At 43.2% G+C, this 17387-nt stretch overlaps 1 protein-coding gene and 1 long non-coding RNA gene across 8 annotated transcripts in view; one reads left to right on the plus strand and one right to left on the minus strand.

Annotated features, from left to right (window-relative positions):
• Positions 1 to 12659, minus strand: part of pbx3b (pre-B-cell leukemia homeobox 3b) — a 57530-nt gene extending 44871 nt beyond the window's left edge. For 3 of the 7 annotated variants that reach the window (XM_086207332.1, XM_086207334.1, XM_086207330.1), the window contains exons 1-2: positions 11087 to 12658; positions 10527 to 10600 (exon numbers count right to left, since the gene is read on the minus strand). In XM_086207332.1, coding sequence (XP_086063458.1) covers positions 10527 to 10600; positions 11087 to 11334 — 322 coding nt within the window. In that variant the 5' untranslated portion in view covers positions 11335 to 12658. Of the gene's footprint in view, positions 1 to 10526; positions 10607 to 11086 lie in introns of all 7 variants that reach the window. The other 4 variants (XM_086207331.1, XM_086207329.1, XM_086207333.1 and 1 more) reach the window with 3 other exon arrangements.
• LOC147260644 (uncharacterized) overlaps positions 1 to 16481 on the plus strand; it is a 110515-nt gene extending 94034 nt beyond the window's left edge. The window contains exons 2-3 of the long non-coding RNA XR_015116647.1: positions 13748 to 13906; positions 14027 to 16481. This is a non-coding gene — a long non-coding RNA (uncharacterized LOC147260644). The remainder of the gene's footprint in view (positions 1 to 13747; positions 13907 to 14026) is intronic.
• Positions 16482 to 17387: the final 906 nt, after the last annotated feature.

A 17387-nucleotide genomic window follows, 5' to 3' on the forward strand; every position in this document is an offset into this window, starting at 1 on the left:
TTTAATCAAGAGCTGATTTACTTGTGACAGAGAATAAATTCTTCTATTTTCCGTGAGCCTCTATAAAATTGCCATCATTTTTAATTAATTCTTAATTAAAATATATTACACCACAGCTTCTACCCATCTCTCTTGATATTCTAACATAATCAATTCAGAACCATTTACATATCATTAATTAAAAGCTTTCCTCTCTCATCCTTAAAATCATAATGAGGGCCGAATCCTCATTAGTAACCTATAAGGGAGAAAATAACAATACAGCAGAGAATGGATGGCGCCATCCACGCTCAGGCTTTTGTCCCTGACTTTCTTTAAAAAGATTTGGATTTGGATTTTTGTGACGCTTCTCAACTGGATTCAAGATTTACTGAGTCAATTTTTGTCGATTCCACACAGCCTGGATGTTGCTCTGCCGCGTGAAGATAACATCAATATGTGTTTCTGACTCTGGACTAAATTAAACTGCGGTCAACAGAAACAAAAGCAGAACAACAAATGTTTGTTTTTGTGCACAATTTATCGTTTTAAAAAGCACATGCATCCCTCCCCATGTACATCTGTATTTTACTGTGTTCACTACATGATACACCTGTGGATACAGAATAAATTAATGTCCTAACCTTGGACTTTGTTTACAATGAGCATGCAAACAAAAACATGCCCTTTGCTCCCGGTAATAAACAATGTATGAATATTAAGCTTGTTCACTTCTTGTTGAAGTGGCATTCGACTTTTATGCAAACAGTGACCTGAGATCATTTATTATCCAGACGCCACCACATGCACACTATCTTTCCATCTTGAAGTCCCTCTTAAAGAATAATATCAAATAATGATGAGTATTGTTATGCCGAGGATCAGGCACATCCTGATTTTTATCGCCCGTCTCTCACAGGTGCTCCAGCATTACGTGTCAGGACTGCATGTCTGGGTCTTCCACATGTCAGATAAAAATCGCTGCACTTGGTGTTTCGGCAGCCTGACAGCAATTTATTTGAATGTTTTGTCACACTGGTGTTGGTGCATTTTGTGTGGGCTGCTCACCGGAATGGCAACAGCTCGTAGATTCATGACACGTGTGTGCACGCACACACACACACACTCACTAACAAGTACAAAATCACAAATGCATGTGCTGCATGTCTACGTCGGATAATTAAAACCTGTGTAAATTTATTTAATTATTTAACACCTGATAAAGCGGAAGGCACATGAGAGCAAGCATCCTTTTAGAAAATATCCATCTGTGACCATATGTACTCCATATCTGAACCTAATAAATACTAAAGTCATGAAAATACGGTGTGTATTTATATGTAAATCTTCATTTTCGAATGTTTCGGAGTGTAAATAACATCTTTAAATCGGACTATTTCCGACATGTTAAATACAAATCCTCCTGCAATCTCTGAGTTGACATGGAATATTGAGTAAGTTAATGAAATCCTCTCAAAGACAGGAACTCTATTTTTACACCATGATAATTAAAGTACGACACAGTTATAATTTACAGCCCTCGCTTAATTGCATAGGAAAAGTAAAATGGGAGAGGTCTACGAGAGGAGATTAAATGTGTGTGTGTGTGTGTGTGTGTGTGTGTGTGCGAGTGTGTGTGTGTGTGCGTGCGCGTGCCTCTTCACTCAAGAAGAGTGAATGTAAAAGCGCTTCCTGTGCATCCAAACAACAGGACTGTATCTTTCTGCATCGTGGAACGTATCAAAGATTAGGTAATGAAATATGCACTGTCCTATTTTTCTGCTCCCGGCCCTTTGACAAATCGAGTACAATCCAAAATCTCCATAAATCACTATTAAAGACAAGTATATCATCACCAGTGCATATATCTTCCCCAGCCTGACCTGTAGACTAATGAGAAAAGGCCCAGACTATCTTGTCTGATTAATTAATTCAAAATGTCGGCTGTTATTCAAATGTGAGCCTGGTGTTATTTGAATAACACTTGACAGCAACGCCTGAAGAAATAATTTCTGGTTTGTGAGGCGGCTGCAGCATTACTGATGATGGCTCGTGGAAATGTTAGGAGTATTTTTCCCTCTTGCTTCCCGTCCCTCACCTTCTCAGTCATGATCGCTCCAAGAAGTATTTCATTACTTCATTACTTCAAAACCACCCCCCCCCCTTGCCCCTCTTCCCTTCACAATTATGCTCCTTACTGTTTTTTTCCACTGTCTGTCCTTTCTGTGTGTTTGTATTCCCTCCCACAGCCAGCCCAGATCTACGGGGCAGCACTTTGGCTCTGCGAGAGACATGCTGGCAAAGAGGAAGGTCATGGTTTTTACAACTGCAGCTCCCCATCGCTGACAGCCCGCGCTGCCAAAGTGACACACTCTGTTTGGCTTTCCCACGTTCATAGAGCTCCACACAGCACTCCGTCTTTATCACTGAGTACGCCACACACACACACACACACACACACACACGTAATCACACACATTTAATCAGCCTCAATCCTTTAGAACATCACAAAACATCGCAACACACAGGTCCTTTTTGGTGTTCTTTTCTTCTTTCTTTCTTTTTTAGCGTAAAACCCAGTGGATTGGGGGTGGGGGGAAAAGAAAAACCGTGAAGGTACGTGCTAGGGCCTCGGGGCAGTGCACACCCCTCTATCGCTTCCCTCATCAAGCATGGATTCTAATCAGGGCTTGGGAGATATAAGACGCTCAGTCATTAAATAAATTAACTCTGCCACTCCATGCTCTCCTTCAGCACCCGTGAGAGGCCCGTCGTGCTCTGCATACTTACAGAGGCTCCGAGCATCACGTACCTCACCTTCACACCCTGCCAACACACACACACACACACACGCAGGTTAACAACTAATGTTGAATATTTAGAGAAGGAGACGAACCACACCTCCTGTCCCTAAACAACTGATTCCATTAACATGGAAAGCTTTTACATAATTGTATTAAAAAGCCAAAAACAACCCTTAGGACATTTCCTGTGAGGAACATAAATATGTGGAAAAAGTGTAAGATGCTGATTCACAGAGGAACTAGAGGTTTCTTCTTGTTTTGTTTTGGGTTTTGTTTGGTTTGGGTTTTTTTGAGTGCAATGTGCCGTCATTCATCAAGACGCCGGTGACAAACAGTAAGCGAGCTGAGTGTTGGCTCGGCTCACTGACACGAGCTGACACAGTCTTCATATAGCACCTGCAACACAAATAGATCAATACAAGCGGAGACTCGTCGCTCACTGTTTAAAACTCGCACACGTGCACCCACATCATCTTCCAGAGCAGCGTGATGTAGAAGGTGCATACTTAAGACATATCAATCACTCTGACATGGGAAATGCTCATTTGAGAAGCCAACATGAAGCACATACACCATGTCAGCAGAATGTCCGCTGTCAAAACTTGCCATTTGAATTTTCAGCTGCGTTGTGCAGAGACAAATGTCCTTGGAAATCCCTTTCGTTGCAATTTATATCATTTTAATTCTCCATTACTTAGTGAGGAAGTACCTGGGAGGCTGGAAACACATTAGAGAAAGTAAGAAATGAACAGAAGGGTCTGGGGATCTCTCTAGCAGACACAATTAAATATTCATGCGTCTCCTCCTAGGACACAACAGATACAGATCATTATCATGGCAACAGCACACCACCATTTTGTTCACACGTTTGGCTCCCACTCAGTGTGTGTGTGTGTGTGTGCCTGTGTGTGCCTGTGTGTGTGTGTCTAAAATTCCATGTGAAGCCCCTATGATTAAAATTAGAGCTTCTTCTTTATTCCTCTAAACTATCATGTTGAATAATTCTACTTGCTTTTGAAAAAAAAGTATTCACCATTGTGCTCGTTGGACATGTAATTCTAATTATGAGTGAATATCATAGCCAATGAAGAAAGTTCACAATATAAGATGGTTTATATTTGCAGATATCCAATATGCTGATATGTTGGAACAAATTTAGCCAATGTTAACGCATGTTATGCTATAAAAACAAGTTCGTACGATATTAAAAATCCATGTAGATACTGAAAGTCACGTGTAGACATTGTGCATTTGGAAAAAATCCAAATTTTCCTTTATTTCAATATGTGGAAAGGGTCATTACTCATATTTTTATTGTTGTTTCTTCAAAGAAGAAACGACTTTCGGTAGATTTAACAAAGAGCAATATCCGCTGGTAGTGATGACGTGCGGTCATTGTTGAGCATCCCTGTCTGAAGGTGCTGTGTGCCTCTTAATGGGACTCTGCACAATGTAGGCAAATCGCTCCAAAATTCCTGACAAACACCGAGTTCCTGTCCTGCCTCCTGCTTGAGGAGAGGAGAAGGATAGCAGTAATGTACTCTGGATGACCTCCACTTTCTGAAGAGAGGAGAAACCAGCTTCCTTTCTTGTTTTGTTTTTCAATCCCCATCAAAGAGGAGCCAAAGGAAGGACAGCATTCCGCCGCTCGCCGTCATTAATCATAGCTTTCTGGGAGCAAGCGCATATTAATTTCTGTCATCCCAAACATCATTTGGTATTGTTAAGCCACGGCTTAGTCCTCATTCACCAGCAGACGCCGGCCGCTCCTCCTGGTTGAGGGAAGACAGGGCCTGTGTGGCTGCGTTTCAGAGCAAGAGGCCTTTATCCCTGGGGCTCTGACACCAATTAAGCCATTTCACCGAGAGACGAAAACAGGGCCCGCTGTTTCACTGTAACATGAGCCAGCACCTAGCTGCTGGCCCCTTGCCATCTTTCCATTACTTCAGACACAAAAATGAACTTCAAGGACTTACAAAAATAAAAAAAAGAGGGTATGCTTAGCGAACGGTCGTACTTTACCGGGCGTTGGCAAAATTACAACGAGAGGAATGTCAGTGTTTCTGCATTGATCAGCAGTCGATCGAGGTCCCCGGCTCTCAGCTCCAGTAAAATTCTTCATGAAGTCTACTCTAGATGTATAGTTTGATTCACAGACATCATCACAACAATATGATGGTATTTTGCCTGAACCGATAGTGAAAAATGTTGAGTGTGCAGTTCATTTTATGTCTTTTTTTCCCTTCCGTTGTTGCCTTTTGGCAGCAGCAGAGTGCAACTTGTCTTTGGGCTACAGCAGAATAATGCAAGGTTTGTTATGAATTAAATATTAGAAATCTTAACACAGCAGCCAATAAGAATTATTTGCCTTATTAAAGCAGCAGAAGACGCTGATTAAATTTTCATTGCATTGCAGTCTTTTTCCCATTTCTGCCTTCAATATATCATTCTAATGTATGAAACATGTAGAACAATGGCGTGTGGAACAATGGAAAGAGGGGGCTTCATTTCCATGTTTGCAAATGAGCGAAAACAGCACAGATGTTCTGCTTTTGGGAAACAAAGCTTTGGTAAAGAAAGGAAAGGTATCACAATATAAATTACAAATGAGTTTTCTGTCTGTAATTTCTTCATTACTTAAGCTGCAAAAATTCCTCACCTGTAGGAGTAACGCCCCCTTAAACACACACAATTAAAGGGTTCAAAATTTAAGAGACACGGCCGTAGACGACACGTTACTTGAGCAGCAGCAAAAACAAAAAGGGGACTGTTTTCTGTGTTCCGACGCTCACAAATGATAGGTCATTTAGTTGTCCGCACGTAATGTGTACGGAGTAAATGAACATCATGGTGTCTATTGTCCCATGAGGAAAACTCTTCCCTGAAACACTAGAGCTAATGAAATAGGGACCTATAAATAGCCGAGTCATTACTGAGAGAGGACTTGCTTTGCTCCAGTCTTTCACTCTAACCCTTTTTACTCTAATAACTGGCTCGGCGGCGTTACATAGCTCAGCCATCCAGTGACACAAACATCACACACAGGACACGCAGGGAGGAGTTCAGCTTAAAGAACAGGATGACTAAAACGTTAAAGCTGAAGGAATAACACACACGCAAAGGTATTCATCATATTAATTTTTTTTTGCTTTCTTTTTTCATACTTTGATAGCACAAACTTTTTTTGGGGGGGGCAGAAATATAGACTAATGTATGTTCCTCGTGCTAACTTCTGTGAAAGCTGCCTGTAGCGACTTCACAAAAAACAAACAAGTAAAGTATGGTTTAAGTGTTTGAGGTCAAAGGTCTTTGTCTGTTTTGAGTGTAGTCACAGGGATTGTTTAAAGACACGGCGTGCGCCGGGGTCGCGACGTGAAAACATGGATCGCTCACGTCTGTATTTACGTCAGAAACGTCTTCAAATCACCAGAGAAGGGCTGCGTATTCCTACAGAGGTCCTCGCCGGAACTGTCAAGCTCACATTCAGGGACAGAACGATGCGTTAGAGAGCACGAGGGCCATTCAGGAACCTCCACCAGTGTGGCTCCGACTGCTGTAAACTAATTTCAATCAATCCTTCCTCTTTGCATCCCAAGCAGCCTCTGCTGGCTGCCACCGCCTGAAGATAACTATTTCACCACCTCTGTCATGCCTAATTAACAACTCAGATGTACAATTCAGAAATTTTGCAATTAACCTACTAAAATATTGTTGGAGGATGCTAATTGTTATGCCAGTTGCCATAAAGACTCATTTGCATAACGTATGTGCAAAAAACAATTATGAGCTGTTGATTGTGCAGGAGCCTGCAGAAAACGCTCCCAGCAACGGAGCAGGTTGGGTGGGTGGCTACGGGTGTGTGTGGGGGGGGGGGGGGGGTGCGCGTGTGCGTGCGCGCAGATGGAAGTACAGCAGTGTATCATCGTGCAAAAACCAGATTTGAGGAGCCATGCAGATATCAGGCTGGACCGGTGCAAAGGTATCTCTCTCCCCAGCACAATAGCATTTACCCTTCCAGATGAAACTGCTCGGCACGCTTTGTTTTTTTCCCCCATCCCTCTTTGTCTGGCTCTCCTTCATTTCATCGTTTCTGATAGAGAAATGGAGGGTATTTGGAAGCCACTTAGATAATAGCCAAATCATCCCAGTCCCCCCCGTGCTTTAGAGGAGGAAGCACAAGAGGCCTGGCCATTGAGCCAGTCAGGAACCCAGCTGTGTGCGAGCCATTCGACAACACTATCTAGTCTCTGCAGCCGCATCACTGGGGCTCTCACAGACAAAAAACAGCCAAAGTCAATTGTCTTTCCTGCTGAATAGCTTTCTGTTCTCTGCAGTGCTTCTCCTGGAGCACTTTCAGTGTACATAAAACCATGAAAACTCAAAGAAAAATGAATGAAATAATAAGTAATTGTATCACTCAAATAATATCATAAATATAGCATTCATAATTAGGATAATGATTATGCTAACATTACTAATAATAATAACATTATGAATAATAATAATAATAATAATAATGAACCAATTAGATGAGAGGGCTCATTAACTTTGTCAGAGAATATTTATATGAATGCTCCCTGCAGATTTCAGAGATGCTTACCTCCTCACTCCTAACTCTATTTACTCCAGGTAATGCTTTTAGTCGGCCCTTGCTTGTGGTTAATTACAGGCTCATCCTGTATTTAGTGAACTTCCCAGCTGAACGTTACATACAACATGTACACCTTGATGAACGTACATAAAACATCTTTATCTGTTTGCAGAGGGCGAAGCGAATGCCGCCACTGGCCCGGGTCGTGAGTGACGTCCCTCCCCAATCCTCTGCAGCTAACGCTGGGTCTTTATCAGCCTGAATCTGGGGCTATACTCTCTCTCTCTCTTTCTCTCTCTTTCTCTCTCCCCCCCCCCTCTCTCTCTCTCTCCCTCCCTACCTCTCCAGACCCCCACGTTTCTGAACCTGATGAGTCAAAGGTCAGGAAAACAACAAGTCAATACGCAGCCAAAAGTAGTGCTATGCAGCTGAGAGAGCTGTGGAGAGGGCTAAGCCTCTCTGTGGCACTCCGTGATTTAGCCTGTAATAGTTTTCTGTAATCTCTTTCTATTGATTAAACCTCACATCAAAGAGGAGTCCTGCTACAGAACCTCTCTTTTCCTGGTCAGAAATACCATATGGAGGTAATCTTTCACCTTTGTTATTCTTGCCGCTCCCGCTGCTGCTGCTGTGAGCCTCTCCTCCAAGCATGAAAGCAAGACAAGGGAGTAGCCAGCAGGATAAAACAAACAGAGCACAGAGGAATAACTGTAAAACTCATCTCAGACGCAGGCAATTTTCGCTGAATGCATTCACTGTATGTATACAGCCTTTGGGGCGAAAACGCACAAAATGAATGTGCCTTTTGTCTGAAAATAATTGAGAATAAAACATTTTTAATTAGCTTTTTTTTTTTGCAGCAAAAGAAAATCACAGGCTGAGAGACAAAGAGCACCACTCGCCAGCGGAATCTTTATCTTATCTAAATGCAAGATTTTTTTTGGGGGGGGGGGGTGGTAGAAAAAAAAACCCTCCTGCTAAAAACACTCAATTTAGTGACAGGCAAATGACTTCATGCTGCCACTTAATCTCATTTCTTGCATAATGCTCTCTAATTAGCATATCAAAGTGAATTAATACTTCTAGGGCATTAGCAATGCAGAAATGTGCTGCAGCTCCACAAAAACACAAGTGTCAGAAACTTGCCTCTTCAAAAAAATATCCTGTTATCACTGGGAGATGCTCGTCTCTTCTTACATTAAGATCATTCTCGCCTGTCTCACCACGGATCACCTAATTCAACAGAAACTTCTGATGCTTTGAACCTTGACCTCACAACCCAGCTACACGCCACAGAACATGATACACGCATGCAGTGTAATTACACTCAGGATTCTTTCAGTATTCTTATGAAAAGTGGTGTCAGCCGGTGGATTCTGTGGCTAAAAGGCAGCCACCCCTGGGCCATTTGAGCAGACATGAAAGGGGTGAAGGAATCCCAGGGAACGAAGCTGCAGCAGCCAGTGAAAGACTCGCTGTGTGCTGGAGAACCAGGCCGGTCAACAAGGCCACCAGACCAGCTGAGCTCTGTCAATGGCTGTGACTCTGAACTGCAGGTTGCACACACACACACACACACACACACACACACATGTATTCCTGTCAAACACACACACACACACACACACACACACACACACACTCATTCCCAAGCACTCTTTCATGGATGTGTTTATGCTTTTGTCATCTTCATCTGCTTTTTAAATTGAGGTGACAACTGAAAACGTTACACAAGTTTCCAAAAATGAATTTGCACACGTGAATTTGAAAATGTAAAAAAAAAAAAATCCAACCATTGTCACACATGCACCGAAATTCCTGAACGGACGCAGAGCGTAATTCCTGTTCTCAACCTTCTGTTCTTTCTTCTATTTCTTGCATCGCATAAACTCAGTAGGCACACACACACACACACACTGCTGAGCTCGACTGTGGACCCCCCCCCACACACACACACACACACACACACGCCTGCCTCTGTGGTCGCCACCTGTGTTCGGGAAGTTCATAAACTTTTATGACCCCCCCCCCCCAGCCAATTTCCCCATAAACCTCACAAAGGTCACAAATCTGACAAGCTTTGCTAAATGACACCAAAGCCACTACTGCGTTGTTTACTTCGTTTGCCTGAGAAATACACACATCTACTCAGGGGAAGTACGCAGTGATGTGCAAAAGCTTGGATGTAACATAACATTTCCTGTATAAGAGTAGAACAATCACAGGAGAATGAGTAAAATTAATATTGATAAAAACCGTCTGTCTGAATATTTGTCTTTCAAAGAACGTAACATTGTTGATAATCTGGGGATCGTGGAAGGAGTGTGTGTTTGTATGTGTCGACTGTTTCAAAAATATAGAATAGTAGAGCGTGACTCATACAAGAAAAAGTTGAAAGCACAAAGTATAATTTCATATTTTTCTCAGATACATGTACACACACACACACACACACACACACACACACACACACTAGCTGTCATTGAGGTGTGCACACGAGAACAAGGGCAAGCGTGTAACATGCAACAAAACCTATTTTACATGTAATTTTTTTTTAACAGATCGTAATTTATCAGTAAATTTGAATCATGGCTGTTTGAGTTTTATCCAAATTAACGGCCCACATTTGTCGTCCCACTACAACAGCTGCTCCACAATGTTTTTGCCTTCATATATTAAATATGAAAAATTTGTCGTCAGGTTATAAAGCATAAATTCTGTGTGATCTCAGCTATGTAGAGCATATGCCACGGATCCCCCCCCCCCCCTCCCCTCCTTCTATCCTGTTTGGTTGGGGTGAATGCTGGAGCACTAAATGGAAGCAACCAAAGCTCCAGCAGAAACATCCTGAGAAGAAAAAAAAAAAAAGAATAAGATTAAAAAAAAATCTCCTGGTCTGCTGTGCAACAGGAACGCGTCTGTGGGCTCATATTTAAAAGTGATGGATTAAATTGGGCAAAATCCCCCTGTAACCTGGATGCAGACTGCTGTGGGATCGCTGGGAGCTAAACCTGTCTGATTGTGCAGGTGATGTATATGTATGATTTTTTTTTTTTGGGGGGGGGGGTGATGGTGGTGGTGGTGGTGGTGGTGGTGGTGGGGGTGGTGGGGGGGGGGGGTATTTTCCTAACACACTTCCACAAGGATCTTACCTGTCTTTTCTTTGATTTCACAGAGGACGCTGAAGAGTGCTGGTTTCATTCTGTGACAGTTCAGTCCATGTTTCCTGTTTCAGTATGAGACAAGATAAAATAGTGAAGTAAGTTCACCGATCAGTCACATCTGGAACAGCAGGAATTATCAAGCAGCCTAGCAGCCTGGGTTTGCTCAAAGCAGACAATAACTCCTAATTAGATTAGATTTATATTCCCACTGACAATTCATCTGCTTCATGAGTCCTCGGAGATTAATTGTATTTCTTAGCAACACAATATTTGCCGTTTAAGGTGACAACTAAAGAACATGTGCACACAAACTTTTTTTTTTTAACACAAGCACTTCTCTCACTGAAACTTTCACGTGAGTGTGAGAGCTTTGCTGCACTTAATGCACCTGTGTGTGTGTGTAAGTGTGTGTGTGTAAGTGTGTGTGTAAGATTATCATTACAGGCCTATTGTTATGCATGTAGGGGAGTGAAGTTAAGCGGGTCACATCTCAATAATGTTTGGAGGAGGGAGGGGGGCAAGTTAGTAAAACATATAAAACAACCAACTTTGCTTGCGCCTCGTCCAGACTTTGATCGGTTATGGTCATTATTTGATGAAGAATGTCGCCAATGTCTTGTTTGCGTCCGTCTCCGTCCGTCCCGTCGTGTCCATGCGGAGGCGGCAGTGCCATGCCTCCTTGTACCGAGTGGCCGGCCAGACTGACACCGCCGATCGACTGCATGATCCGGGCTTGATCGTCCATAGTAGCCGCTAAAGAGTCTGTGCACTGAGCCACACAAATTGAAAAACTCATATACGAAATGGGGCTGGAACACACACCGCAGACGAGGGGATGGACGGCTCGTGTGGTTCTTCAGCGATGAAACGCGAACACACACACACACACACGCACACGTTTGCACTCAAAACAAATTATGTTTAAGCGTGAATCTTGTGTCCAAGTTGCCGTTGTCCTCTCACCCTTTTTTGTTCTTTATATATAATTTTTTTTAATTATTTTTTTTTAACGCGCGGTCCAAAGTGCCAAGAGTGGTGGCGTTCGTAGAAAAAAAATCATAAATCTTCAACTTCGAACTTCTCTGTCAAAACACGGGGTCGTTGTCCATCGTATCCAGCGCGGATCCTCCTCACGCCGATCTGTCTTTTCTTCTCGGGGGTTTGACGGCTGCTGGACTGCACACACAATCGCTCCTTGGTGATCTCTCATTTATTAGCGCTCTTCACGGGATTCCCGACGCGTCTCCTCTCCAAAGGGGGGGAAAAAAATGTCCAAATCCTCCTGTGAATTAGCAAAATATCCAGAGTGGAAACGAATTTTAATAACAGTAATAATAATAATAATAATCGTAATAAAAAATATTCTTAAGCTTGCAGGTGTTGCAAAAATGTGCTGAAATGAATCCCACGACAGCTTAGAAAAAGATGCGGCATAGGTGTCCAAATATAATTATAGAAAAAAAAATAAGAAATGTAGAAAAAAGTTGTGATGTTTCTATTTAAGGGGGGGGGGGGAGAGAGAAAAGCAGCAACAAGGAGAGGAAATTAATTAGAATAAAGCGCTGTAAGGCGATGCGCAAAAAAAAAATATCTTGCCCTGCTGAAATTTATGAGCTCCAGCTTCTGCCTGTGTGTGCTTTATGTTGTTTGATGGCAGCGGTAGTGAGCGATTGACAGTGTGCCAATGCCACTCACTCAGTGCAGACGTGTCAGAGCGAGGAACGGGAGTTAAAAAAAAAAAAAGAAGAAGAAGAAGAAGAAAAAAAAATACAAAATACGAAATGAAAATGCACGCTCCGCCCTGCAGGGGAGGGGTCTGTGTTCTTGTCACTTCTCTCCTGAACACCGAAAAAACAAAATGTTAAGAGCTAGTACTTAGGATGGTGATTAGAATGATGAAAGAATGGCAGAGTCTCCTCTCTCTGTCCTGCGGCGGCGGCGGCGGCGGCAGCGGCGGCGGCGGCGGCGGCTCCTCGTTTCCTCACGCGCGCACGTGCAGCTATGTGCATATTCCCTAACAATAATCAAGATTTAGCCCCGCAACAACACACATAATGAGACTTTTATACAGTTTGATGTAGAATAGCACAGCCCCCCTTGCAAGCTTTTTTAGTTCAAGCCAGGCGAGCAGAAGACATGTTTATATTATTGGAAAGTGAAGCCCCCCCCTCGACCAATCCCCGAGCAGACTGACGGAGACGGACGAGCCGCGTGTCCTATTAGTGGCAGATGCATGATGCTGAGAGCCCACCCACTCCATCCCTCCATCTTCACACCGCTCCTACAAAAGGATGGGAACTTCTCATTGGTGGTTGCCACGAGTGACATTCACTGCACAAGCAGGCGGCGCTGCTCCGTGCTCCTCCGCAGTTGCTATGGCAGCAGACAAGTTGTTGAGCTGGGATGCAAGGCAGCAAATATACTGTACCCTCCGACAATGAGTGGGCTAGTGGATGATAAAGAATAAGGGAGAAGAAGGGGTGTGTGTGTGTGTTGCTTTTATTTTAATGCATAGTCCCTGAAAGCACACACAGATGTGGAGTTTTTCATGTTGGGTGTAAACGGAGACAGGAATGACGCTGAACTTTTTGAGGAGGTTGTTTGGTTCTGGCTGCTCAATGCTTCAGAATGATCAGGACCAGTCAGAGGAAATGTTGTGACCGCTTGATGAGCAACTGTCATGGTCTTACTCCCCTGCTGTTAGTCTTTATCCTAATTAGTCGCCCTCCTGGTTTTATTGGCCTGTTGGTGGACTAAAAGTCGGAGCAGTTTAGTCTCATCGGTCACTGGGAGCCGTAACTTTAGTTTGACAACAAAGGTTTTGGTTTTTTTTTGCCTTCTTCTGTGGTTTTTTTATGTACCTCCAGTCGTTTTTATTCCTCTCACCTATTTTTTTCCAGTTAGTCGACAAAGTCATGTTTGGTTTTAGTCCTCGGTCACGATTGGTTTGACAGCCGTTAACACAGGAAGCGACGCCGTGCTGGTGAGGAGGGTTTGTCCCGTAGTTTTATGAGTCGTGATTCTAAAGGTTACCTCCTGATTCACTCGGGAGTTTTAGGAATCAATACTTGGTGGAATCGCTGGTTTTCAGTCTCAGCTTTCATGTGTGTCGCCAGCAGTGTGTCTCTCCGCCGTTGGGCCACCACTGCTGGCACGACATCCAAACAGCCTGATGGCTCCTGACCAGCTTCCTCTTCATCCCATTCCAGAGGTTTCCTGAGGGGTTCATGTCTGGCCGGGACAGGGTCTTGATCCTCCACCCTCACTTTGGTTGACCCGCCTGCAGCTGAGCAGAGGGAAGTGCGTTTTCTTCCGGTTGAAGGCGGTCTGAAGGCTCCATCGTCGCTGACCCTCCACCAGATCTCATGGTTGGTACCAGACTCTGAGTCCTCCAGGCCTCTGCAGGCCGTTGGTAGCGCTGAGGACACCCTTACTGTGGCCCAAATGGCCGTTTGCAAACCTCGGCTTGATTTTTCTGTACTTTTCAGGGATGAAGCAACTTTTTTTTTGGAGCTCTGCACAAGTTCAGCCCCCTCGACTGTGTTCTGCACCGCTCTCTTGACCCGAGCAGCCGCTCTGTACGTGATGTCATCCTAGAGCTGTTGAGAGATATTTGAATGATTGGTGCAGAGTCATCTCAGTGTTTGCAGTTTGACCTTTGTGCTTTAGCGGCCGCTGTCCAGAGGAAATCGAGCTGACGCTCTCTGCAGTGAAGCCACAACTGGACCCTGCTTTTTGAAGTCCGTATGTTTTCTACCCCGGATGACATCATTCGTAGAGGTTAGCGATGGCTCCAGGAGTTGCGTCATACTTCTCCTTGGAGACCAGGTTCAGGTGAATGCCTACTAAGTGTTATGTAGCATGTAGCTGCTGTACATGCGGGGATGTTGTTTGTTTTATGAGACGTTTCTGCTACTTCGGGTCGAGATGCTGATGAGGTCCCCAGGAGCCGAACGAAAAAGAACACAAAAAGAAAAAAACCTTTGTGAATGTTTTTGCTTCTAAAACTCAAGACCAGACACAACAAATGGATTTGTGTTGTAGAATTACTCAGCAACGGGTCACAATCTGTCTTCAGTTCAGCTTAAAAAAAAAAAAAACCCAGCCAAATATTCCATTTGGAGAAATGTTCAATGGTCCGTGCATTTGATCTTGAGCAGGAACCTGACAGCCACACTTTCCACTTCTGTCTTCTTCTGTCTCATTCCTCTATTTTTGTACTGCTACTGATGAGCCAAACAGAGACTGGAGCCCAGGCAGACGTCAGTCTGTCGCTTATTTAGCAAAACCTGATCCTCTTGAGAAGAGTTCTTCGCGTCCATGTTGTTGACAAACCATTTCTGTTGACATGTTGCGGTCCTGCTGCTCGCGGTTTTTCTTCCTCTTTCAGCCGTTTTCTTTGTGGAGACGGTGTTTTTCTCAGAGGGAGTCGAGCTTCGTGTGCATTGTGGTGCATTTTAGAGAAAACGGCGGTTTTGCTGCTTCCGTGTTGTGTTTCACGTCCAGGGGCTTTGGCTGAGATTTGACAGGAAAACTACTGAATTAACAACATATAAAGTAACTAATTTATAACAAGATTAGAACAAAACAAAAAAAGATTTAGTAAAGCATGGTTTTTTTTTAGTTTATGTGAATGTGTTAAACCTCAGCAAACATGGCAGGAGAAGGAAGGTTGCAGGGTTTGTGGAGGATCCTTCTGACACCACGTCGCTGCCACGGGTCCTGCTTTTCCCTGCCAGTCAAGAAAGTCATACAACTTCATTAGTTGTGTACTCATAGGTTGTTAATTAAACTATGTGACGCTTTCATTCCATTTTTAGAAAAAAAATAAATAAGTGGATTCATTTTGAAGATTTGATAGTGAAACAGGGTTGAAATGAAAATGTGTTTAATGGAAGAGTTCATTTTTTTGGTCAGTGCGGGTATCAAAGATTTGCTGAGTGGACAGATTCAGAGTGATCGGGGTTGAGATGTCTTCTGATTGGTTTTAAGTACTGGACTTGAAATGACTCATCTGTGACTCATCGGTGAGTCTGACCTTAGTCAGTCGATTCATTTCCATTGAAGAAGTTTTTCTAATAAAAACTGATTGCATATCATTTTAAATAGTTTTTTTTTTTCTCAAATAGAAACCATGATAAAGTGAGTCATTACTGAGGAAAACTTGAGCTGATCGTTTTTGGAAAGTGAGCGCCGCTCCTTCTGCTACTTCTGATTCACAGTTTGAAACCTCGGAAACTGAGAGTCAAAAAAGTCCCGCAATCAATGAGAAATGATTGAATGTGCTAAATTCCACTGCTTGTAGGCGACGCAGATCTTTTCCATCTATAAAAATATCTGCTTCACGTATTTAAAGTGAAGTATTCAGAAAATGTATGTAGTCAATTCAGATGTTAATCTAATAGAACTTGTACAGAGGATTGTCTTTAGCGGTTGGTGTGGTTCTGCTCATTTATTTGACCTTGAAGTGGCGGAGCAACACACTCTTGAGTTTAGTGAACGGGAGTCCTGAGACTACTGCATTTATCATTGAAATACTGAGCTGTCAAGTCACACTCCATACCTGTCAAGATGGGCTCAAAGGTACAGCTCCGGCTCCTCTCCTCTGTTGCAGTGCATGATTCTTCATTGCATTGCATCGCGGGCCTATTCACCATTGTTTTCAGCCATATGTCAACATAATTCATTTCTGTACGTGACAGCTCCTTACGGTGAGACTCCGGCGCCACTATTTCACAAAACCAACTTTACATAACCACGAGGCTGTGCTTCCCGCTGTTTCCAGCTTTTCTTAAAATCACGGGGTAAATCATGTGAAAAGGCTGCAGGTCAGTTTCCACCAGGAGAAATAAATTAGAGGTAATTTGACATGTTGTCTCCACATGTACTGTACGTTGGGGTAAACAGCAAGGCAATATTTTTACACGCGATGTAAGCAGAGCAATGAGGAAGCACCCATGAATGCAGAGACGACTCTTTGTCATCATGCGTCTCATTGTGACATGTGAGGAGACCCACAGGTGCTGTAGAAAGTGACTGTGTTGTCATATTTCATTTAGGCATCCTTCAGCAAAGCTGTAATTGCCTAATTAGCTTGTTAATTAGCAGATTAGCATTTACTGATAGAGTGGCTCGCTCTGTTGTGATGAGAGTAATACAGATTAAGTGAGAAGTTAAGGGTGCATCATTTCACAATTTTGCTGTCCACAAAGGGGTCACAAATCATGACAGGCTTTGTGACGGCGGCGTGTTTAACACCCGAGGAGGAAACTCATCTTTTTCTGAGCTTCCTTGAATCAGACGTGGTGTTTACGATGGCGGTGAAAGGATGCTGGAGCCAGGCGGTGAAATACCTCCTGGTCTGAGTGTCGCCTTCATGATCCCCTGAGAGATAGGAGGAAATGAGCGAGCAGACAGTGCCAGAGACATTACTAACCCAATTACCAACAGTCTTTCATTTGGTTTGGATACTTCATTCTTATTTATATCCCGGTATTTGTCGCCGCGATGCAGGAGCTCCGTCTTCATTACCGCTGCATATGCGAGAGCTAAAAGATGCAGAATGACTGTCAGTCACATCCGAGAACATCCAGGGAAATAAAGAAGGTGTTGATGAGAGTTCCTATTCAGAACTTTGTAATGCCAGGTACGCAGTAAAACCTCTAATTCAGGAGTGTGATCAACAAAAGTACTTCAAGAATCAAATTAGTGGGATACCAAAGTGTATCATGACAATATATTCCTATAAATACTCGCTGTTGTAAGTATTTTTCATCTTGTCAGTGCTCGACCGCTATGATTATATTTGCTCTATTTTTTTGAAGTATTTGCTCTTTTACAGAGCAATAT

Source organism: Aulostomus chinensis, chromosome 6, assembly GCF_037954235.1.
Source record: "Aulostomus chinensis isolate RoL2024-O1b breed Wild chromosome 6, RoL_Achi_v1.0, whole genome shotgun sequence".
NCBI classification, from domain to species: domain Eukaryota; kingdom Metazoa; phylum Chordata; class Actinopteri; order Syngnathiformes; family Aulostomidae; genus Aulostomus; species Aulostomus chinensis.